Source organism: Coregonus lavaretus (genome assembly GCF_964263955.1).
Source record: "Coregonus lavaretus genome assembly, chromosome: 22".
NCBI lineage: Eukaryota > Metazoa > Chordata > Actinopteri > Salmoniformes > Salmonidae > Coregonus > Coregonus lavaretus.
In genome coordinates, this window is record NC_140009.1 from 16266987 (window position 1) to 16293354 (window position 26368).

A 26368-nucleotide genomic window follows, 5' to 3' on the forward strand; every position below is an offset into this window, starting at 1 on the left:
AGCACATATCTTTATAGTTTCCTGTTCTTGGGTGGAACTTTATCTATACAAGGACGCAGGTGCAAGCTGGTTTGCAACACAGGATGATACTCCCAAGAACAGGAGATTATAATAGGACAGTTTCACACAGTTTCACAAGGTTATTCACATACTCAGTTATGTGGACACATAAAATTAAAATGTCCCATTACACTTCTCCAGTGATTTTATCCACACACTGCTACTGTTTAGTCTATGGAGTAAAACAGTGGTGACCAGACAAGACAGCCTTGCCGGCATGAGTAAACGCTGCTTCATTTGATCAATACGATCCTAGACTACCTACCTCTATGAATCTATAATAACTCAAAATGCAGCAGCATGGTTTGGTCCAGATAACCATAGGCTACCTGGCTGGGTTAATCTATACTGCCTCATCCTGTCAACCTTGACCATTTAACTGCTGAGCACAACTCCTTTTACCTGCATCCCTCTGTTTTTCTCTCTCTTTAACAATCATCCTCCGCCCTCTGTCTCTCTGCCTCACTGTGTCCTTTCTTTCAGATGAGCATGTCTGTGTGTCAGAGAGCAGGTGAAAGGATTCGAATAGATCAGGCTTCCTGCAGATTCTCACCGTGGGTGGGGTATTGATGGAGGGCATTGTGAGGGTGTGCGTCTGGAACTTGGCCTGGCTCCGGTGGGAGATATTCTGTCTGCTAGAGCATTGACGTCCAGTGACAGGCCAATCGATGTGGAGGAGCTGCCGTCTGGCCTGCTGCTGTTTCATTGACCTGCCCGGGCCCTGGTAACAGTACAGCTGGAGGTCAATCTCAGCGCCCGCTGTCTCACACCTCTCCTCATCTGGGTGGGGCTTCTGTTCTCTCTCTCTCAACTGATCTTCTTCTGTTTTCTCTCAAAGCTGTTTGTTTGTCCCCACTTTTTGCCAGTCTTCAATTTACTAGTGTGTTACTGTACAGCAGTAACTATCTATCAATGATTGCACTTGAGTGGCGAGGAGTTATCATGGTAACACAATCTTAAGCGGCAGTGTATAAATCAAACATTGAGCAGCACATTAGGGGGCTCTATTCAATCTGTATCACTGAAGCATTACAGATTGCGTGAGAGAAATGTAAAGGTAATTTCCGATTGAGCCGACATATGCAGCGTTTACCTTGAATGTAGTCTCCGCTAACGCAGGAACATTGCCTTTAAATTTCAATTACGCTGTAACTCTGAACTTTCGCAATACGGATTGAATAGATCCCTAGGTAAATACAATCTGCACCCGTCATGTATTAGCATATTGGCTTTATTCCTATTTTCATGGCATCCGCTGCAGCTGGTACAGACTTCATTCCCACACCTTGTAAAAGCTCAGGGAGAGAAAAGACAAATGCACAGACTTAATTGTGTTGATCATTTGTGTCTCTGTCTTCATGACTGCTACTTAACTAAGGTGAAGCTCATTCATCTGTGTCTTGAATCATCACAGATACTAGCAGAAGTTTGAGATCTTACAAATGAGTCCCATCGCAGAGAGATTTCAATTATGGTTTTGGAAAGTTGATTTGTTCATTGTTCACAGTCATTTTTTGTGAAATAAATCACAATGTTTAGCATTAAGTTTAACTTTGAAGTCAGACTGTCTTCAGTGCATCAACAATAAAGTTGTATTGTACCATAGAAGTGGAAGCAGAGTAATTCCCTGGTAGAAATTCACTGCTGTACCCTGTGTGTGTATGTGTATGTGTTTGAGTGATTGAGTGAAGTTTTTTTTCCCCCAGTGAGCCTCGGAATCAGTCCTCTGCCTGAAAACATGAGGATTGATAGCATTTTGATCAAGGTCATTGGAAAGCCATGCCCCACACACACACACACACACACACACACACACACACACACACACACACACACACACACACACACACACACACACACACACACACACACTCCCCCTGACAAGACGCCCCCCAGTCTGGGTCTTGGCTGATGGGTTCTTGTAATCCAGTTATCATGCAGTTTGCACGCTCACTCTATCAAGGTGAGTGTTACTCTATATGAGGCTGGGGGCCTCCCATCAAATTGCACTCTGCCTTTCCGGGGCCATAATCAAATGCAGTTACCAAATCACATATAACTACCCTCAGGTTCAATCTGTGGTCCCCTGATGCTAAAGGCTTGGAGACGGAGACAGTGAGTTGATAGACTGGCTCAAACATAGCTGACTTAACTGGAATAGTAAACAGCCGAAATGGTCATAACAAATTAGAATATGTTTTACCAATATGGAGGACAAAAAAGCTTGAGCACGCATTATGCTTATAGGCTAGTGTTTGCTGTACATTATGGCTTTTTTTTTGTTCGCTTATAGATAATAATTTGTGTTTCGAAAAATAAACCATTGCCGGAGTTAATTTAAAACAGAAATTACAATGTTCGCAAAAATGTAATTAAGTTGATTTATTTGGCGAGTGAACTGTGACGTGTATACATTGTTGTGCATTCCTTTACTTAACGCACGTGGAAAACAACGGATAAAAACTAAAATATATTTAAATATTTAGAACAGCTCTTAAATGTGGTGACAACATAGTGTAAATGAGGAAATGTGTGTAAATGCATTAACCTTAGAACTCTAACCTGAGATCAGTGTTTCAATAATTTGCTTTTTGGAAATGTATTGTTTTGCTTAAAAGCAATTCAGCAACACGTTTATAAAACAAATAAGAAGGTTCACAAGCCTCATCTGCAAATAAACTGGGGTCAAACACATTGAAAGTATTCGAAAATAGTGACATAATCTGTGTCTTTGTTCATAATCATCATCATCATCATCATCATCATCATCATCCTCATCCTCATCATCATCATCATAATCAACAACTTCACATGTAAAACAGGAACAGAATGTGGAGACAGGAAGCAGTGTTTGTATAAGGAGGGGAAACTTTATTTATAACACAGGGGCTCTGACATGGAGTTGCCAGCTCAACTACTATATTACAAGGTTTATCTGCAAGGCTGCATATGTACTGTTACTGTATTTGGAAACCAAGATTGCAGTGGCACTAGAAACACACGCTTAAAACAACAGACTCTTTCCCTTTTTTTCATTTGTTTTTCATACAAAATGGTACAAACAACAATACAAAATACTTGTGCTGTTGACAGTTTACAAAAAAAGTATTTTAACTTGATAACTGTGCAATTATTATTTTTTTAAGCGTTTTGTGTTTTTTTGTATTTCATATTACTTTTAACTTTAGTTTATGTGAGTATGTTACACACCAGAAGTCATTCTGGACCGCAACCTCGGTCATGCGGGCTGCTACATGTTTTAAAATAATCTTTATGATAACTGTTATAGAATTCTTCTTCAGTCCATTATAAAAAGACATGCAAAAAAGCTCAAATTGTACAGTTATATTTTGCCTAACTTGATCTGTTTAGCTTTAAGCAATTACTACATTATGTACACTCAGACGTGAGCAACATCAGGACCACTCCAATATGGCACTGGTTGCGTCTCAAATCACACCCTATTCCCCATATAGTGCACTACTTTCAATCACTGTAGTGCACTACATTGGGAATATGGTGCCATTTGAGACTCAAATACTGTCATGTTTCGGTGCAGTCCTGGTGATAGCAAAGGCTATGTCTAACGCTATAACCTCACCCCTGTTGGAGTCTCCTGCAGTTGAATAGTGTGCAGTACACTCCATGTGTTGGTGAGAGCTGTCAGGATCAGTGGTCCTCAGTGAGGGTAACTGTTCAAAGGCTAACACCACTCTTAAAGAAGATGACCACTTCTCTCTAGCGACAGACAGACAGACAGACAGGGACAGACAGGCTGACTGTTTGTGTGCAGGCCTTATGGTAAAGGGGGTAACTAGTACATACAGATACTACATGGCAGGTCTGAAATACATCTGCACTAGCTAAACATAATGCGTTCCTCCCACTATATAATTCACCCCAAGCTTTGACTCAAGGAATTGATTTGCACACCTTAAGCCTCCCGCTTACTCTACCTTCAATATGTCAAACTGAAGCGGGGAATGCTCAAATCCATTCATCCTGATCCCAGTTCCCCTGTGTGTCATTGTCACATCAATAGCATCCATTCAACCTAACCACCCAACTACCTTTGCATATTTACATGTACAACTTTAAACCCTCCAATTCAAGCCTTCATTTCGCCAAAATCTTCATTTAACCCATCCCTGGCTTCCCTCTCAGCCGCTCATAGTGTTGGAATGGCACGGCATCATTTGTCTCCAAAATAACTCCTAGCCGTGATAATGACACATTCACTATGACAGGCATTAGGCCATTCATGTGATGATGCTATGTAATGCTTATGACAGTAGCACTATGCAAAGTGGGACCATGAAGTGCCTGGGTCTATCTCCTCTCTGTTTGCTGTCCCCATGGCAGGTGTATATCTGACAGACATGAGGGAGCATGAGGCAGTCATAAAACATGTCTTTCTGAATACTGTCTGGCCTTCAGCACTGCTGGACTCTCTCTGATGGGGCTAGAGCAAAGCAAATAGGCCTCATCTATATGGATGACATGTAGGATGATGCCCAGAGAAGGTGAGTGTAAATATGTACAGTAGGACGTCTTGTAATGTAATAATTAAGTCAATCTTGAACAGCGACACATAAACAAGAATGGCTGTGAGCGTACAAGTCTCTTTGAATCTTCAGTGAACGCAAATGGCTTTTATGGTAATTTGAAGCTTGCGAGCAGGCTCGATAGGCTACTCGTCGAACAACAAAGACAACAGAACACAGGGTGAAGAATATAAAAAGAGAGCGAATGTAAAAACCAACAAAATGTGTAAAGAAAAGTATATGTACAACATTTATATGTCATAGATAATCATTAATCACTAACAGCAACAGCTGTGTAATGTGTGTATGTGCTTGTGTGCGCGTGTGTGCGTGCACGTGAGTGAGCATGTGTATGTGTGCAAGTGGGTGCATTGAGCTGAGTTACGTTCTAGTGAAGAAAGGAGCACTAATCCTACTTTGTGATAGCGAGAGGTGAGGTGGAAATCCTAAATACTGCTTCCTGTTTCTGCTTCTGTCACCCAGAGGCATTGTGGGTACACAGCAGGATCAGAGGGTCAAAGGTCATTCACCCTGATACCCTGTAGCTACATCAGGTGGGTTTAGGGTCTACCTACACTCACTGTTACTCAGCTATAATAACACCCCCAAGAACCTACAGTACCAGTCAAAAGTTTGGACACACCTACTCATTCAAGGGTTTTTCTTTATTTTTACTATTTTCTACATTGTAGACTAATAGTGAAGACATCAACACATGTAGTAACCAAATAAGTGTTAAACAAATCAAAATATATTTTATATTTGAGATCCTTCAAATAGCCACCCTTTGCCTTGATGACAGCTTTGCACACTCTTGGCATTCTCTCAACCAGCTTCATGAGGTATTCACCTGGAATGCATTTAAATTAACAGGTGTGCCTTCTTAAAAGTTAATTTGTGGAATTTATTTCCTTCTTAATGCGTTTGAGCCAATCTGTAGCTCAGTTGGTAGAGCATGGCGCTTGCAAAGCCAGGGTTGTGGGTTCGTTTCCCACTGGGGGCCATTATGAAAATGTATACACTCACTAACTGTAAGTCGCTCTGGATAAGAGCGTCTGCTAAAAGACTAAAAATGTAAAATGTACAAAAATTGTGACAAGGTAGGTATACAGAAGATAGCCCTATTTGGTAAAAGACCAAGTCCATATTATGGCAAGAACAGCTCAAATAAGCAAAGAAAAACGACAGTCCATCATTACTTTAAGACATGAAGGTCAGTCAATACGGAACATTTCAAGAACTTTGAACGTTTCTTCAAGTATAGTCACAAAAACCATCAAGCGCTATGATGAAACTGGCTCTCATGAGGACCGCCATAGGAAAGGAAGACCCAGAGTTACCTCTGCTGCAGAGGGTTCATTAGAGTTACCAGCCACAGAAATTGCAGCCCAAATAAATGCTTCACAGAGTTCAAGTAACAGACGCATCTCAACATCAACTGTTCAGAGGGGACTGTGTGAATCAGGCCTTCATGGTCGAATTGCTGCAAAGACACCACTACTAAAGGACACCAATAAGAAGAAGAGACCTGCTTGGGCCAAGAAACACGAGCAATGGACATCAGACCGGTGGAAATTTGTCCTTTGGTCTAGAGTCCAAATTTGAGATTTTTGGTTCCAACCGCAATAGCTTTGTGAGACATGGTGTGGGTGAACGGATGATCTCTGTATGTGTGTTTCCCACCGTAAAGCATGGAGGAGGAGGTGTTATGGTTTGGGGGTGCTATGCTGATGACACTGTCTGTGATTTATTTAGAATTCAAGGCACACTGAACCAGCATGGCTACCACAGCATTCTGCAGCGATACGCCATCCCATCTGGTTTGGGCTTAGTGGGACTATCATTTGTTTTTCAACAGGACAATGACCCAACACACCTCCAGGCTGTGTAAGGGCTATTTTACCAAGAAGGAGAGTGATGGAGTGCTGCATCAGATGACCTGGCCTCCACAATCACCCGACCTCAACCCAATTGAGATGGTTTGGGATGAGTCGGACGGCAGAGTGAAGGAAAAGCAGCCAACAAGTGCTCAGCATATGTGGGAACTCCTTCAAGACTGTTGGAAAAGCCTTCCAGGTGAAGCTGGTTGAGAGAACACCAAGAGTGTGCAAAGCTTTCGTCAAGGCAAAGGGTGGCTATTTGAAGAATCTCAAATATAAAATATATTTTGATTTGTTTAACACTTTTTTGGTTACTACATTATTCCATATGTGTTATTTCATGGTTTTGATGTCTTCACTATTATTTTACAATGTAGAAAATAGTAGAAATAAAGAAAAACCCTTGAATGAGTAGGTGTGTCCAAACTTTTGACTGGTAATGTATATATACAGTTGAAGTCGGAAGTTTACATACACCTTAGCAAAATACATTTAAACTCCTGACATTTAATCCTAGTAAAAATGCCCTGTCTTAGGTCAGTTAGGATCACCACTTTATTTTAAGAATGTGAAATAATAGTAGAGAGAATGATTTATTTCAGCTTTTATTTCTTCCATCACATTCCCAGTGGGTCAGAAGTTTACATACACTCAATTTGGTAGCATTGCCTTTAAATTGTTTAACTTGGGTCAAACGTTTCGGGTAGCCTTCCACAAGCTTCCCACAATAAGCTGGGTGAATTTTGGCCCATTCCTCCTGACAGAGCTGGTGTAACTGAGTCAGGTTTGTAGGCCTCCTTGCTCGCACACGCAGTTCTGCCCACAAATGTTCTATAGGATTGAGGTCAGGGCTTTGTGATGGCCACTCCAATACCTTGACTTTCTTGTCCTTAAGCCATTTTGCCGCAACTTTGGAAGTATGCTTGGGGTCATTGTCCATTTGGAAGACCCATTTGCGACCAAGCTTTAACTTCCTGACTGATGTCTTGAGATGTTGCTTCAATATATCCATATAATTTTCCTTCCTAATGATGCCATCTATTTTGTGAAGTGCACCAGTCCTTCCTGCAGCAAAGCACCCCCACAGCATGATGCTGCCACCCCCGTGCTTCACGGTTGGGATGGTGTTCTTCGGCTTGCAAGCCCCCCCCCCCCCCCCTTTCCTCCAAACATGACGATGGTCATTATGGCCAAACAGTTCTATTTTTGTTTCATCAGTCCAGAGGACATTTCTCAAAAAAGTACGATCTTTGTCCCCATGTACAGTTGCAAACCGTAGTCTGGCTTTTTTATGGCGGTTTTGGGGCAGTGGCTTCTTCCTTGTTGAGCGGCCTTTCAGGTTATGTCGATATAGGACTACTTTTACTGTGGATATAGATACTTTTGTAGCTGTTTCCTCCAGCATCTTCACAAGGTCCTTTGCTGTTGTTCTGGGATTGATTTGCACTTTTCGCATCAAAGTACGTTAATCTCTAGGAGACAGAACCCGTCTCCTTCCTGAGCGGTATGACGGCTGCGTGGTCCCATGGTGTTTATACTTGCATACTATTGTTTGTACAGATGAACGTGGTACCCTCAGTCGTTTGGAAATTGCTCCCAAGGATGAACCAGACTTGTGGAGGTCTGCAATTATTTTTCTGCGGTCTTGGCTGATTTCTTTTCATTTTCCCATGATGTCAAGCAAAGAGGCACTGAGTTTGAAGGTAGGCCTTGAAATACATCCACAGGTACACCTCCAATTGACTCAAATGATGTCAATTAGCCTATCAGAAGCTTCTAAAGCCATGACATAATTTTCTGGAATTTTCCAAGCTTTTTAAAGGCACAGTCAACTTAGTGTATGTAAACTTCTGACCCACTGGCATTGTGATACAGTGAATTATATGTGAAATAATCTGTCTGAAAACAATTGTTGGAAAACTTACTTGTGTCATGCATAAAGTAGATGTTCTAACCGACTTGCCAAAACTATAGTTTGTTAACAAGAAATTTGTGGAGTGGTTGAAAACTAGTTTTAATGACTCCAACCTAAGTGTATGTAAAATTCCGACTTCAACTGTATATACAGTATATGACCTAGTCCCCTTTTAGAGGAGACTTCTATTTTCTTCCAGTGCCCTTCCTCCCCTCTTCTCTGCTCCTATCCACCCCCCCCCCCCCTCTCTCTCTCTGTAAGGCATACTGTACATATATTTTTTCTCCAAAGGGAGATGTGAGGGAGAGACACTGGGTGCAGTGTAAAGGGAAAGAACCTGATAGCGAAGGGGGAGCTTGGAGGAAGAGCATGGGAGGCTGAGAGTCCTCCTGTCCTCACATCTTATCTAGGAGTTTAGAGCTCTCTCTCTTCGTCAAGGAGATTACCTGGAGGGATCCAACATCCTCTTAATTATTAGGAGAACTGGAGGATGGATTAAATACATAACCCTCCCCAATCCCTATCAAATCTACTATTAGAGCGAGAGAGAGATAGAGAGGAGGGAGAGAAAAAGAGAGAATGTCTATGTAGAAATCACATTCCTCTCGAGTGTAAATCTCAACTGAAATGACATTGAATGACATTGGGGGAAATGTACTGTATACTGTATCATAGGAATGATGCATGGGTAGTGGTGTTTTCATGAAAGACAATAAAATTGCCGTTCCTCAATGCCAACATATTATGGTACATTTAGCACTACTAAACACTGCTTTGGTAAACTGCAGTTCTTTTCTTTCTCTCTTTCCAAAAAGTTTGTACGAGAGATTTTCCCCAACTTGATTTTCGAAACCTCTTGCACCAAAATTTCATATGAATGAAAATGTCTGAGGGGAGACAGATTGTGGTGCTTGCTAAGTCCCTGGCAGAATCTCAGTTCTCTCTCTCTCTCTCTGTGTTGTTGCTGCGACAGGGACCAGCATCAGAGATTGTATATCAAAAGTGTGTCAGGACACAACAGTGAATCAGCACAAAATCCGAAGCTTGAAACTTTGGGTCTCACACTTTTTTTTTCTCAGCCAGCAGTGCAAGAAGACATGGAGCACAAACTGTTTGACGTTTACTAATACTTCTAAAATATCTACTTTCACACCTTTCTATTTTTTACAATTTATATAGTTTACCTCAACACATCGATCAACCAGACCACAAGATAACTATGTAGATAACCTTTGGAAACAGGGGACAGAACCATGCAACCCACCTTCATCCTTCGTCCTCCTACTGATTATTTTCTTTCACATATAAAGTGACACATGTCATCCCTCTGTCCCGAGCTCCCCAGCCTCATTAAGTTAAAAGTGCAAAGTAATGTGAACTCAAAAATGCAAAGTCACAAAGCCATCCAAACTCAATTGCTCTTAGAGCCGCAATAACTAACGGTTTGAATACAGTAAATACATGTTGTCTAACGACACAGTCCCAATCCTGGATCTGTGTGATAATTCCTATTGTGACACTGATGATGGCTTTGTATCAGGACCTCAGACTGGAAGGAAATAAAAGATTGGAAATAAAAGATTTGTCCTTCACCTAAGGAGATATATGTCTTTGTACAGAACACTTCCTCTCCTGATACCCCCTCACCCCCAAAGGCAAATCCCCTCTGCAACTTCTCCTGTGTCTGACCAGGTTCCATGACAGGGTGATGGACATGACACACAGGAAGTGGGACGTGAAGGACAGAGTTCTAAGGTGAGGGGTTATAAGGGGGCGTTGCCCCATGTTAGCCCAGAAAATGGGAACCAATCCTGAGTTAGCGGGAGTAAGCCAAAATACGCACCACTGAAGGCACTTCTTAAACAACAGTGCTTCTGTTCTATGGAATTCAAAGTTCAGACAGATTAAACCAGGGCCTTCCACGCAGAAGAAATAATTGACTTTCTGTGTTTATTTTTTATTTTCTTCGCCGTCACGCAATATGCAGCTTGGACTATCTGCAAAGGGATGGCTGCGGGCTGATGGGGAAATGGGGAGCCAATGGCCTCCCAACACCAGAAAATAGCTTGCTTTTAAGGACAGTGAAGACAGCAAGAGATAATAAAATAAAAAATAAAAATATATATAAAACAAAAGTAACTAACCCCATAATCTACCAAAAAACCTGGGAAAAAATTGTAAATCAGAGCATAAGTTTCAGTCTCAGACAGTCTTGGAGCAGGAGAGGGCTCAGTACAGTACAGTACAGTACAGTATAATACAGTAGGACCCAAAGCTGCCATGCTGCACAGTCCACTATGGCGGTTGCTTAATTGATTGGTCAGTTGCTAGGTCAGTTCAGTTGGTTGGTTTGTGTGTGTGTGTGGTGTGTATTAAAGTTCCCAAGATTGTAGAGACAGAGAGAGCATGGCAGACCAGCTGAGTAGGGTGGATTGGGGAAGTTGATCTTTAACAGGGCCCCCTGTGGCCCTAGTCGTCTTCCCCTCCCCCGTACATATCGGCCAGCTTCTTAAAGCGGGGGCCCCAGTCGTTGAGGTAGTCGTAGTCCTGGTCCCCTGTGCTGGAGGAGTTGAGGGAGCTGACGGACCCGGCCGTGGAGCCACTGCCCTCGTAGTCAAACACCAGGAGGGAGTCATAGGGAGGGGCCGTGGGGTCGTTGTCTGCTGCCCGCAAACCCTGGAGGGAGATAGAGGGAGGAGAGAGTTAATAGTAAACAGGCTCACCTGGAGGGAGGGAGGTTGCTATAAAGTGGAACTGACAGTATTTGGGCAACATTAAATCTTATTAAAATTGGTTCATATACACCCCCAGGAAGAATATGACACTTTTTTAAAAACAAGCGAGGACTTAGATATGGTCATTTTCACGTTTTCATAAATTATTAGAACGTTTGGGAATTACATACTGTATTTTAATAGAACACAGGCTCACCTGGAGGGAGGGAGCTATAAAGTGGAACTGACAGTATTTTGGCAACATTAAATCTTATTAAAATTGGTTCATATACACCCCCAGGAAGAATATTACACTTTTTTTAAAACAAGCGAGGACTTAGATATGGTCATTTTCACGTTTTCATAAATTATTAGAATGTTTGGGAATTACATACTGTATACTAAGGCATTTGTGAAAATATAGAGTGGGAAAGCGGCCGTGCGTTTGGACAACTAATAGACACTGCAGTAAACAAAACCGAATAAAAACATCTGTCTCATCCAAGACAAGAGTCTACGCAGACCGGTGCGCTATAGCCAATCAGAGCTACAGTAGGCCTTTATGCAAACAAGCCATTTGCCACATTGGCCTGCCATCATTCACTTTGAACTGGACTGTGTGTTTACAGGCAGTTGCAACAGCGCGATTTTAGATCATTAGAACGCATTTGCCAAAAGCCACAAAATACACCTGAATGGATTTCTGAAAATATGTAAATACCACGGGAGTCCTCTTACATTTGGGAACTGTACAGTCCTATTGATCAAACAACCATGAAAAGGTAGGCTCTCTCTCCCTCAGTTATACACATCAACAATAACAAGATCAACAACTAATACTAGCCAGAGCAAGATTAGATAAAATCTAACTAAGGAACATTAGATAAACCCACTCAAACTTTTTCAGCTAGTTGGCCATCAAAATTGCACTGATAAACGATGGGGAATTGTAGCCTACTTGTCCATCTGCAGCTTGCCTGCCAATGCATGCTTGTCCCAACCAAGCACCCAAACTAACTGGCTAAAGTTGGCTAGCTTGCTAGCTAGCTACTTCCAGACACAAATGAGAGAACACCTCACTCTGACCATTTTACTCGCCGTAGCAGAGCTGGTTAGGCTGTTTACATGTTATCTAGAGTGTTCGTGACACCACTATTACTTTTTTTTGCCTAAGTTTACTGACACCGGTCATATTCAGCGGGTTTTGCGCGTTCGTAAATTCATCAGTTATTCTGCGCTCTGCCACACTCAGACTAGATTGCTCTGAAATCAGATTACATAGCCAGAGTGAATTTGTGAACGCAAGAGATATGCTAACTGGATAACTGTTGTTCAAGTTCTTGCAAGCTAACCAAATGACACCTGCATCTCTAGCTGTGTATAGCCACTGAAAAACGATATGAGGGGAAAAAGTCAGTCACTCACCCACTCCTCCAATGGCATGACATGACATGACATCCTCCTAGCAGCTAGCTAGCTATCTAGCTAACGTTAAGCTCTGTGTTTTTAGCTTGCTACATAAATAGATACACTAGCCTATTAGCCACGCTATAACTGACTTGTGATCATTGCCCTTGCTAGTTTGATTATATTGACATTCCCAGCCTTAGTTATATTTGTCCGTGTTTGTCAAAAATATTGAGTCATTGAAACTGAAACAGTGCTTCCCGAATGCCAACAATGGCTTAGTGTACGTCATGGAATGTTGAATGAAATATAACCTATTTTTAAAACCTCTTATAAAGTTGGTTTTGTAGCATAAACTGGGAATTTTATATTTTGGACTGATATTACGATTGTCTGTTTGTTTCATATCTGCAAAGTAGTTAAAACGCTGTCAGTTCCACTTTAATAGAACACAGGCTGACCTGGACGGAGGGAGGGAGGGAGTTAATAAAAACACAGGCTGAGGAAACACCACAGCGTAGGCCAACAGGATTAGCAAGGTTAGTGTATAGTACTATATAGAGACAGAGGAGGGTAGGCTTTCAGTAAGATAACATACACAGGCTGAGGAAACACCAGAGAGGAGATGGGAAGTGTTGGCATACAGGCAATATATTGGGAGTGACAAAGTGATGTCATTGGCAGGGATGTAGAATCCCCAAGGAGGAGGATACAGTGGGCAGCCGAGCCACCATGTGTTTGTGTTTTGCCAGACTGATGGAGCGAGATCAGTGTGTGTGTGTGTGTGTGTGTGTGTGTGTGTGTGTGTGTGTGTGTATGTGTAGGCAGGATGGATCAAAGCTGAACAGCTGCCAATACTTCTCAAGTGTGAACATGTTGTCATGGCGCCTGTCAATCAAAGCCTTCTTGCATGAGTTACAAACACGCGCGTGTGTGCGTACATGTATGTGTATGTGTTTGTGTGTGTGATAACAGCTGTCAGGTAATCTCCATCTCCACTGTTGCCAGAGCTCAGAGCATTGAAGCCTGTAAACAAACAGCATGCAGAAAATGCCTACATTTAAGCAATATTATCCTCAGATCTCACACATTTACCTGAAACAGAAGGTGAATCAAATGTATCTTAGAAATAAGGAGGTACACAGTATATGCACCACCATGTATTTACAGATATATTCATTTTTTATTTCAATGTCTCATGTTGTGTGTTTGAAGTTGTGTATTGTAGGTTAGTCATTGTGCCTTGTATGTGGAATTGTGTCTGTGTTTGTGTCAAGTCACAAGTAGAAAAGTGCTGATGGACTAAACGGTATCTTGATAAAGAAATAAACAAAACAATAATATGACCCCTGGTTGCCCCCCTCACCTCGTTGATGAAGTCCCCGATGTCCCCAGGGTGGGGGATCGCAGGTCGGATGGGATACTGGGACTCAGGGATGATGGGGCGCTCATCCACCCTCCGTACCCCCTGGGGCTTACTGATGATGTGTTCCAGAGAGTCAGGCTGCTGCAGCTGGCTTAGGTCATAGTCCTGCACAGAGACACACACAGACAGATGATACAGTCAACCTCAAGACATAACTAACTTGCACTCAGTGTTTGTGGGTGTATGTGTAATATATGTGTGTATGTGATATATACTGTAAATATACATGTATATGTTTATAAGTCTGTATCTGTGTGTGTGTGTCTCTGAGTGTGTGTGTGTCTCAGTGTGTGTGTGTGTGTGTGTACCTGGTCCTCCTCTCCCCCTCCCTCCTCGTCGTATTTCAGGATGTTATCTCTGACATCGTCCTCTGGGTCGATCAGTAGCTGTTTGGTCTGTCTCTCCTTCTCTCTGCGCTTCATCCACACCACAAACACTAGTACCATACCTGGAACACAACACACACAACACCTTTAACAACACACTACTACTGCAAAACACACAACCAACAAACCTTTGTTAATACACTACTACTGCAAAACACACAACCAACAAACCTTTGTTAACACACTACTACTGCAAAACACACAACCAACAAACCTTTGTTAACACACTACTACTGCAAAACACACAACCAACAAACCTTTGTTAACACACTACTACTGCAAAACACACAACCAACAAACCTTTGTTAACACACTACTACTGCAAAACACACAACCAACAACCTTTGTTAACACACTACTACTGCAAAACACACAACCAACAAACCTTTGTTAACACACTACTACTGCAAAACACACAACCAACAAACCTTTGTTAACACACTACTACTGCAAAACACACAACCAACAAACCTTTGTTAACACACTACTACTGCAAAACACACAACCAACAACCTTTGTTAACACACTACTACTGCAAAACACACAACCAACAAACCTTTGTTAACACACTACTACTGCAAAACACACAACCAACAAACCTTTGTTAACACACTACTACTGCAAAACACACAACCAACAAACCTTTGTTAACACACTTCTACTGCAAAACACACAACCAACAAAGCTTAAACCACATTATTGGCCTACTGCAAAATACACAACCACACAAAAAGCTCTACACATTTGTGGAGGATAGGACTGTACTACCATACACAAGAGTGAAAAGCATGATGTAAATGTAATCCATGAGCACACACCACACAGCAAACCACCAGCAGCACCTTAGCAAGACAAGTCCGCATTACAACCTCTGTCTGACAGAACCCAATAATAAAACCCATGGGGTCACCAACTCAGAGAGAACACATTCTGATGGCCAGCTAGGCATTCATCTATAATACAACATGTATGCTATTGTGTTTACTGTATGGTAAATGTTTGATGAATTGAAGGCCCAAATGAGAGAACAGCAAATCATAACCCACTTCAGCATCTGGTAAGAAAGGTGGTTTAATATAACATGTGATCATAGGGAGGCATCTGATGTACAGTGTGTAGTGAGGAGGTAGTGGTAGCTACAGATAGAGGTCTTCATGGGTCCAAAAAGTTGGACCCATTCCGAAATGGACCTGGGGCTTTCCCACCCGGACCCGATATGCATAACTATTTTTTTTTTAAATATAGAGACCTGTTCCGAACTAACCGGAGGACAACTAGACCTGTTCCGTATAAACCTGGTCAGATCCAGACCCTATCCGGTCTGATCTGAGTGAGGGAAGCAGCAGAAAAGTCATAATTTAAGCTACTTTAGTCATTGGAGCTGCTAAAGTGCGAGAGGCGGGGGAGAGAGGTGCATCTCTAGCAGGTGGGGGAGGGGCCGTACTGTGAGTGAGTGACATGGGGAGTAGGTGGGAGAGACGACTCGAGCTATAGTAGACTAATAGCTGCCATAGCTAGATTATTTATCTTAAAATATGATTACATAGTACCTGTCTTGACTGCATCAAAACGGGAGAAATCTATCTAGCTAGGCTAATTGAGGCTGCAGTGCATTCGCTTTCTCATCCTACAGTTACAAAAACTCCATTCAGAATATTAAGTAGCAGCCTACCTGTTGGCTCTTGGTCGTTGTAGCCTATCCTTCTCCTTTTAGTTCTGCCATTTTAATTCCATCTTCCATTCATTAGATATCCCCTAACTTTTGCCACTCATGGAGGCTCTATGACTGTAGCCTATTACCGCTTTGATGACTTATGATTGGCCAACAACAACAAAATGCTACACGCGCCATGCTCCACACTCTTGAAAAGCAGGAGCAGCAGCATAGATTACTGCAGCAGTCGCATTCGGATCTGTACGGGCCCTTCCGGACAAGTCAGTTAAAATTACACATACCCGAGACCCGTGACAATCATATCAGATCCGACCCAGACCCGTGACTTTGTTTAAAATTCAAGTCTCTTGGGGTACTCCTGAGTGGCGCAGTGGTCTGCCACTAGAGATCCTGGTTCGAATCCAGGCTCTGTCGCAGCCGGCCGCGACCGGGAGACTCATGGACAGCGCACAATTGGCCCAGCGTCGTCCAGGGTAGGGGAGGGAATGGCCGGCAGGGATGTAGCTCAGTTGATAGAGCATGGCGTTTGCAACGCCAGGGTTGTGGGTTCGTTTCCCACGGGGGGCCAGTATTAAAAAATATTTAAAACATAAATGTATTCACTAACTGTAAGTCGCTGTGGATAAGAGCTTCTGCTAAATGACTAAAATGTAAATGTAAAAATGGGTATGTCTCTATAAGCTTGGCACATCTAGCCACTGGGAGTTTTGCCCATTCTTCAAGGCAAAACTGCTCCAGCTCCTTCAAGTTGGATGGGTTCTGCTGGTGTACAGCAATCGTTAAGTCATACCACAGATTCTCAATTGGATTGAGGTCTGGGCTTTGACTAGGCCATTCCAAGACATTTAAATGTTTCCCCTTAAACCACTCGAGTGTTGCTTTAGCTGTATGCTTAGGGTCATTGTCCTGCTGGAAGGTGAACCTCCGTCCCAGTCTCAAATCTCAGGAAGACTGAAACAGGTTTCCCTCATGAATTTCCCTGTATTTAGCACCATCCATCATTCCTTCAATTCTGATCAGTTTCCCAGTCCCTGCCGATGCTAAACATCCCCACATCATGATGCTGCTACAACCGTGCTTCACTGTGGGGATGGAGTTCTCGGGGTGATGAGAGGTGTTGGGTTTGCACCAGACATAGCGTTTTCCTTGATGGCCAAAAAGCTCAATTTTAGTCTCATCTGACCAGAGTACCTCTTCCATATGTTTGGCGAGTCTCCCACATGCCTTTTGGTGAACACCAAACGTGTTTGCTTATTTGTTTCTTTAAGCAATGGCTTTTTTCTGGCCACTCTTCCGTAAAGCCCAGCTCTGTGGAGTGTACGGCTTAAAGTGGTCCTATGGACAGATACTCCAATCTCCGCTGTGGAGCTTTGCAGCTCATTCAGGGTTATCTTTGGTCTCTTTGTTGCCTCTCTGATTAATGCCCTCCTTGCCTGGTCCGTGAGTTTTGGTGGGCGGCCCTTTCTTGGCAGGTTTGTTGTGGTGCCATATTCTTTCCATTTTTTTATAATGGATTTAATGGTGCTCCGTGGGATGTTCAAAGTTTCTGATATTTTTTTATAACCCAACCCTGATCTGTACTTCTCCACAACTTTGTCCCTGACCTGTTTGGAGAGCTCCTTGGTCTTCATGGTGCCGCTTGCTTGGTGATGCCCCTTGCTTAGTGGTGTTGCAGACTCTGGGGCTGTTCAGGACAGGTGTATATATACTGAGATCATGTGACAGATCATGTGACACTTAGATTGCACACAGGTGGACTTTATTTAACTAATTATGTGACTTCTGAAGGTAATTGGTTGCACCAGATCTTATTTAGGGGCTTCATAGCAAAGGGGGTGAATACATATGCACGCACCACTTTTCCGTTATGTATTTTTTAGAATTTGTTGAAACAGGTTATTTTTAAAATTTCACTTCACCAATTTGGACTATTTTGTGTATGTCCATTACATGAAATCCAAATAAAAATCCATTTAAATTACAGGTTGTAATGCAACAAAATAGGAAAAATGCCAAGGGGGATGTATACTTTTGCAAGGAACTGTATACAAGACAGGTGCACAAAATCTAATTTTAAGGAAGTCTTGAGGTTTTGCTCGCCTGAGGTAGAGTATCTCATGATAAACTGTAGACCACACTATTTACCAAGAGAGTTTTCATCTATATTTTTCATGGCTGTCTATTTACCACCACAAACTGATGCTGGCACTAAGACCACACTCAACAAACTGTATAAGGCCATAAGCAAACAAGAAAATGCTCATCCAGAGGCGGCGCTCCTAGTGGCCGGGGACTTTAATGCAGGGAAACTTAAATCCGTTCTACCTAATTTCTACCAGCATGTTAAATGTGCAACCAGAGGAAAAATAACTCTAGACCACCTTTACTCCACACACAGAGACGCATACAAAGCTCTCCCTCGCCCTCCATTTGGCAAATCTGACCATAATTATATCCTCCTGATTCCTGCTTACATGCAAAAACTAAAGCAGGAAGTACCAATGACTCACTCAATACAGAAGTGGTCAGATGACGCAGATGCTAAGCTACAGGACTGTTTTGCTAGCACAGACTGGAATATGTTCCGGGATTCTTCCGATGACATTGAGGAGTACACCACATCAGTCACTGGCTTCATCAATAAGTGCATAGATGACGTCATCCCCACAGTGACCGTACGTACATACCCCAACCAGAAGCCATGGATTACAGGCAACATCCGCACTGAGCTAAAGGGTAGAGCTGCCACTTTCAAGGAGCGGGACTCTAACCTGGACGCTTATTATGAATACCACTATGCCCTCCGACGAATCATCAAACAGGCAAAGCGTCAATACAGGACTAAGATCGAATCGTACTACACCGGCTCCAATGCTCGTAGAATGTGGCAGGGCTTGCAAACTATTACGGACTACAAATGGAAGCACAGCTGCGAGCTGCCCAGTGACACAAGCCTACCAGACGAGCTAAATTACTTCTATGCTCGCTTCGAGGCAAGCACACTGAAGCATGCATGAGAGCATCAGCTGTTCCGGACGACTGTGTGATCACGCTCTCCGTAGCCGATGTGAGTAAGACTTTTAAACAGGTCAACATTCACAAGGCCGCAGGGCCAGGCCGGTTCCCCTCTCTCCACTGGGGTTCTCTGCCTCTAACCCTGTTACAGGGGCTGAGTCACTGGCTTGCTGGTGCTCTTTCATGCCGTCCCTAGGAGGGGTGCGTCACTTGAGTGGGTTGAGTTACTGACGTGATCTTCCTGTCTGGGTTGGCGCCCCCCCTTGGTTTGTGCTGTGGTGGAGACCTCTGTGGGCTATACTCGGCCTTGTCTCAGGATTGTAAGTTGGTGGTTGAGGATATCCCTCTAGTGGTGCGGGGGCTGTGCTTTGGCAGAGTGGGTGGGGTTATATCCTTCCTGTTTGGCCCTGTCCGGGGGTTTCTTCGGATGGGGCCACAGTGTCTCCGGACCGCTCCTGTCTCAGCCTCCAGTATTTATGCTGCAGTAGTTTATGTGTCGGGGGGCTGGGGTTAGTTGGTTATACCTGGAGTACTTCTCCTGTCTTATCCAGTGTCCTGTGTGAATTTAAGTATGCTCTCTCTAATTCTCTCGTTCTCTCTTTCTCTCTGAGAACCTGAGCCCTAGGACCATACGTCAGGACTACCGGGCATGCTGACACCTTGCTGTCCCCAGTCCGCCTGGCCTTGCTGCTATTCCAGTTTCAACTGTTCTGCCTGCGGTTACGAAACCCCTACCTGTCCCAGACCTGCTGTTTTCAACTCTTAATGATCGGCTATGAAAAGCCAACTGAGAGACCTGAGCCCTAGGACCATACGTCGGGACTACCGGCCGTGGTGACTCCTTGCTGTCCCCAGTCCGCCTGGCCTTGCTGCTATTCCAGTTTCAACTGTTCTGCCTGCGGTTATGGAACCCCTACCTGTCCCAGACCTGCTGTTTTCAACTCTTAATGATCGGCTATGAAAAGCCAACTGAGATTTATTCCTGATTATTATTTGACCATGCTTGTCACTTATGAACATTTTTGAACATCTTAGCATGGTTCTGTTATAATCTCCACCCGGCACAGCCAGAAGAGGACTGGCCACCCCTCATAGCCTGGTTCCTCTCTAGGTTTCTTCCTAGGTTTTGGCCTTTCTAGGGAGTTTTTCCTAGCCACCGTGCTTCTACACCTGCATTACTAGCTGTTTGGGGTTTTAGGCTGGGTTTCTGTACAGCACTTCGAGATATTAGCTGATGTACGAAGGGCTATATAAAATAAAATTGATTGATTGATTGATTGATTACCAGGACATGTACTCCGAGCATGCGCTGACCAACTGGCAAGTGTCTTCACTGACATTTTCACATGTCCCTGACTGAGTCTGTAATACCAACATGTTTCAAGCAGACCACCATAGTCCCTGTGCCCAAGAACACTAAGGTAACCTGCCTAAATGACTACCGACCCATAGCACTCACGTCTGTAGCCATGAAGTGCTTTGAAAGGCTTGTCATGGCTCACATCAACACCATTATCCCAGAAACCCTAGACCCACTCCAATTTGCATACCGCCCCAAAAGATCTTTCAGATGATGCATAGACTGTTCTCTCTGCTACCGCACTGTAAGGTCTACACTGTTGTATTCGGCTCATGTGACAAAGAAAACATGATTTGATTTGATTAATCGCGTTTAATAGCAAATTCTGATTAAGCTGTCATTTACGATTTTTCCTACAATAAACATTACAAGAATATTGACGTCTTGATTTTGTCTAAAGTAACGTTTAGCAAAATTAGGTAAATTGAGAAAGCACACTTTCTTTAACCTCAAAGTCAACTTGTTTCTACATTGCATTGTTGTTTTTAGCTGTATAGATGATGTATTTGGGATGTTTTCAGCATATTTTCAACGATTTCAGACAATGCGATCAATCACAATTGAAAAAAATGTCTACCCTCAAATTACTACAACTGAATTTGAGTAAACTCTGACTGCCCTAGTCTGTTTCTATACTCTCTGAGAGCGGTGAACACAATTAGCTGTTAATAAGAAAGTGATGGCTCTGAGCGAAACTAAGTGAAGCGTCTGGAGGTATGGCAGGTGTGTATGTGTATTCTCTGTGTGTGCTTGTGAATACAAGAAAAATAGTTTGTGTGTATCTACTCACTGAGCAGTATGATGATACAGATGAGTATGGCTATGATGGCTCCAGTCCCCAGTCCTGCGGCAGCCACAGCCCCGACCAGGGTGCAGTCTCCGTTCTCATCACACGGACACACCTTGACCTTTATAATGGACCTGTTGGAGAGCGGAGGGTTCCCTGAGTCGCTCACAATCACAGGCACCTCATACACCCCAGGCTCCAGATACTGGATCCGCAAACTCAACCGGGCATAGTCACCTGGGAAGGGGAGGGGAGAGAGGGAACAGACAGATACATACTGTTAATATCCAATATCAAAACATTCTTAGGCACTGCCTTTACTACCCCCCCACCCCTCACCGTTGAGACGTGACACAGTCCAGTTGCGTCGTACGCTGGTGGGGAAGGTGGGCAGCTCAAATACGAAGGGGCCTACGTTGGGGTCCGTGTCTGAGTCTGCAGCCGTGATGTTGATGCCAGTGTTGCGGTTGATGCGCTCACAGATCTGAGACTCACGGGGCAGCAGAGACGGAGCATTATCATTCACATCTATCAGATTGATCTGGAGGGTTCCTGTACCGCTGGCCATGGGAGAGCCTGGGAGGACAGGAGAGGGGGAGAGTGGAGGAAAGGCAAGGGGGAGATGAGGTAAGGGAAGGGGTTATTGTTACTGTTGTTGTTATTGTTAAGCAAACACTCACGGCCATGCGTGTCTCCATTAACCCTCACACACACATGGCCTCACAGCTGCACACTGATCAGAACACTCACTGCCCTTTCCAAACAATACCCTAACAGAACAATGACTTCTCTTCAAGGGGGCAGAGAGAGAAAGATAGAGAGAGAGAGACGACAGAGACAGGGTAGGAAGATAGAGTGAGAGAACTAGAGAAAAGGACTGGAAGTGGAGATAGTGAGAAAGCAAATAAAGGAAGACAGACAGAAAGGGAGAAAGATAGATATACCGAGAGATAAGTGTATCTCCTGTAATGAGAGAGAGAGAGAGAGAGAGAGAGAGAGAGAGAGAGAGAGAGAGAGAGAGAGAGTGAGAGAGAGAGAGAGAGAGAGAGAGAGCGCGAGAGAGAGAGAGAGAGAGAGAGAGCGCGCGAGAGAGAGAGAGAGAGAGAGAGAGAGAGAGAGAGAGAGAGAGAGAGAGAGAGACAGACAACTTCCTGGACAAAACGTTTCACTGTAATAGTAAAGGTGTAAACTTGGCAGTAGAAAACCTAAACAGTATATTTCACCTCTCAGCTCCCTATCAAATCTAAAAAATATCAAGCAGACAACCTAAGAAAATTAACAACAAAGACAAATGGTTTGATGAAGAATGCAAAAACCTAAGAAAGAGAAAACAGAGAACCTGAGCCTACGCCTATTCACTATGGTGAATCACTAAAACAATACACAAATACACTACGGAAAAAGAAGGAACAGCACGTCAGAAATCAGCTCAATGAAATTGAAGAATCCATCAAATCTAACCACTTCTGGGAAAATTGGAACACACCAAACAAACAACAACACGAAGAGTTACAGTATCTATCCAAAACGGAGATGTATGGATAAACCACTTCTCCAATCTTTTTGGTTCTATAACAAAGAACAAACAGCAAAAACATATACATGATCAAATACAAATCTTAGAATCAACTATTAAAGAGCCTACAGCAGCACCTAGATCTTCTGCACAGATTCTGTCAGATCTGGGCCCTGACAGTAAATCTCAGTAAGACAAAAATAATGGTGTTCCAAAAAAGGTCCAGTTGCCAAGACCACAAATACAAATTCCATCTAGACACCATTGCCCTAGCGCACACACAAAAAACTATACATACCTTGGCCTAAACATCAGCGCCACAGGTAACTTCCACAAAGCTGTGAACGATCTGAGAGACAAGGCAAGAAGGGCCTTCTATGCCATCAAAAGGAACATAAAATTCAACATACCAATTAGGATCTGGCAAAAAACACTTGAATCAGTTATAGAACCCATTGCCCTTTCTGGTTGTGAGGTCTGGGGTCCGCTCACCAACCAAGAATTCACAAAATGGGACAAACACCTAATTGAGACTGCATGCAGAATTCTGCAAAAATATCCTCAGTGTATAACGTAAAACACCAAATAATGCATGCAGAGCAGAATTAGGCCGAAACCCGCTAATTATCAAAATCCAGAAAAGAGCCATTAAATTCTACAACCACCTAAAAGGAAGCGATTCCCAAATCTTACATAACAAAGCCATCACCTACAGAGAGATTAACCTGGAGAAGAGTCCTCTAAGCATGCTGGTCCTGGGGCTCTGTTTACAAACACAAACAGACCCCACAGAGCCCCAGGATAGCAACACAATTACACCCAACCAAATCATGAGCAAACAAAAATATAATTACTTGACACATTGGAAAGAATTAACAAGAAAACAGAGCAAACTAGAACGCTATTTGGCTCTAAACAGAGAGTACACAGTGGCAGAATACCTGACCACTGTGACTGACCCAAAATTAAGGAAAGCTTTGACTGTGTACAGACTCAGTGAGCAAAGCCTTGCTATTGAGAGAGGCTGCCGTAGGTAGACCTGGCTCTCAAGAGAAGGCAGGCTATGTGCATACTGCCCACAAAATGAGTTGGAAACTGAGCTGCACTTCCTAACCTCCTGCCAAATGTATGACCATATTAGAGACACATACTTCCCTCAGATTACACAGACCCACAAAGAATTCGAAAACAAATCCAATTAAAAAATATATATATTGGGTGAAATACCACAGTGTGCCATCACAGCAGCAAGATGTGTGACCTGTTGCCACAAGAAAACGGCAACCAGTGAAGAACAAACACCATTGTAAATACAACCCATATAGACAACCCACATTTATGTTTAATTATTTTCCCTTTTGTACTTGAGCTATTTGCACATCCTTACAACGCTGTATATAGCCATAATATGACATTTTAAATGTCTCTATTGCTTTTGAACTTTTGTGAATGGAATGTTTACTGTTCATTTTTTATTATCCATTTAACTTGCTTTGGCAATATAAACATATGTTTCCCATGCCAATAAAGCCCTTTGAATTGAGAGAGAGAGAGAGAGAGAGAGAGAGAGAGAGAGAGAGAGAGAGAGAGAGAGAGAGAGAGAGAGAGAGAGAGAGAGAGAGAGAGAGAGACAGAGAGAGAGAGAGAGAGAGAACTGCTAGGGAGCTTTGGTGCCAGAGGAAAACTCTGTTCCTGACAGAAACACTTCTGACTATTTGGCTGTTTGTCAAGCAATCAGCCGAGGCTGCTCCTCCTCCTTGCTCGGGCAGGCTTCGGCGTTCGTCGTCCCCGGAGTACTAGCTGCCACCGATCTATGTTTCTGTGTTTGACTTGTTTTGTCTTGATTGTGTACACCTGTTTCCTATTATGTTGTATTGTATTCCCTATTTAACCCTCTGTCGTTCATTGTGTGTTGTGTGTGATTGTTCTCGTCATTTTCGGCAGTTGCTAGTGTGCGGGTATTCCCCTCCCTGTTTGGAGGTTGTTTTGTATTCTGGTTACTTTGTAAAAGTATTGTTTCCAGTAGCTCGGTGTCCTGCGTTTGACTTCGCCTACCGCATTCACGTCGCACTTTGACACTGTTCAACCTCCCCTTATTTCTTACAGCCAAATCCCTCTCATCACAACCCATCTCCCTACATACACAGCTCACACACTCGCCAGAGACAATAACAATTAATATAACACAATAAAACAGTCTGTGGATATTTTCTCTGAGGTGTGTGTATATGTATGTGTGTGTGTGTGTGTGTGTAAACATGTATACATACACAATGTGAAGGCCATTTGCATTGACTGAGTGAACCGATGGACATGGCCACATAACATTTAGATGTCAGAGAAAGACTGAAGAGAGAAAAGGCCTTCAGCAATCAGAGAGAAACGACAAGAGAGACAGAACGAGAAAGTACAGCAAGAGGAAAGAGAAAAATACCAAATGTGTATAAGAGAGGAAGAGACAGTATACTAGAGAAAAAGAGAGTCATGTGTGTGTGTTAAAAAGAAATAAATAAATAAAAAGAGTGACTGTCTCAGTCTAAATGAGAGAGAGAGAGACTGTGTGCAGCAGTACTATCAGCTCAGTGCTGTTTATTGAGTGTGTGTCAGGGGGCCGGTGACCCTTTGCTGCCTCCAATTAGAAGTAATTTACCTGCCACGCCCCGCTGGCTCAGCCAATGGTTAGTGGGGAAGTGTCCCAGAACCAAGCCCGGGACAGAGATAAGAGCTCTGTCATTTACCAAAGATTTATGTAAAGCTCACAGATCTGGCAATTAAACTTGGCAACGGTGCAAGACATTTGACAAAGAGGGAGAAAGACGGGGAGAGTGAGATAAAGAGTACTACAGAGGAGCGGGAGAGAGAAGGAGAGAGGAGAGAGGGACAGGGGTACCAGAGGAATCCTGCAGTCATGATAATTTACATCAGTTACCAGTTCATAACCCTTGACCTTATCAGCAACAGCAGAAGGCTTGCTAACTGACAGATGAAGAAGTAAAATAGGAGGCATGACATTTAACATGGGGGGATTATCATCTCAATGTTGACTTTTGTTCAGTACTAGTCTCCAATACTATGATGACCATATTCACCACCAACAGAGGTGTGTAAACTGGGTAGCTACCTTACAGCGCGTTCTCTGTAGTCTGTATGGTGACAGACGGACCATACTGTATGTTCTCCTTTCATCAAGTCTGTGGATACTATTTCCCTAATTCCACTTCACTGTATCCATCTCTACTCCTGAGTCCATATCTTCTCTATTGGAACAAAGCAGTGAGGGGAGAGTGGTAAGACACACATCACATAGCCTATGCACACAAAAGCACACACACACACACACACAGAGAGAAACAAACATGTCCCCGCATGCGTGCACATACAGACTGGAAGGGTTCCCCTGTCTGGTGGATTAGTTCCCCTGTCTGGTGGTTTAGTTCCCCTGTCTGGTGGTTTAGTTCCCCTGTCTGGTGGTTTAGTTCCCCTGTCTGGTGGTTTAGTTCCCCTGTCTGGTGGTTTAGTTCCCCTGTCTGGTGGTTTAGTTCCCCTGTCTGGTGGTTTAGTTCCCCTGTCTGGTGGTTTAGTTCCCCTGTCTGGTGGTTTAGTTCCCCTGTCTGGTGGTTTAGTTCCCCTGTCTGGTGGTTTAGTTCCCCTGTCTGGTGGTTTAGTTTCCCTGTCTGGTGGTT

The 26368-nt window shown here is 43.3% G+C and overlaps 1 protein-coding gene across 1 annotated transcript in view; it reads right to left on the reverse strand.

The window, feature by feature from the left end:
- Positions 1 to 10868: 10868 nt before the first annotated feature.
- The window catches only part of LOC311150347 (cadherin-4-like), a gene marked incomplete at both ends in the record, with an annotated part of 445373 nt that continues 429873 nt past the window's right edge, over positions 10869 to 26368 (reverse strand). The window contains 5 exons of the mRNA XM_084187754.1: positions 10869 to 11075; positions 13887 to 14051; positions 14255 to 14394; positions 21173 to 21406; positions 21509 to 21745. Coding sequence (XP_084043880.1) covers positions 10869 to 11075; positions 13887 to 14051; positions 14255 to 14394; positions 21173 to 21406; positions 21509 to 21745 — 983 coding nt within the window. The remainder of the gene's footprint in view (positions 11076 to 13886; positions 14052 to 14254; positions 14395 to 21172; positions 21407 to 21508; positions 21746 to 26368) is intronic.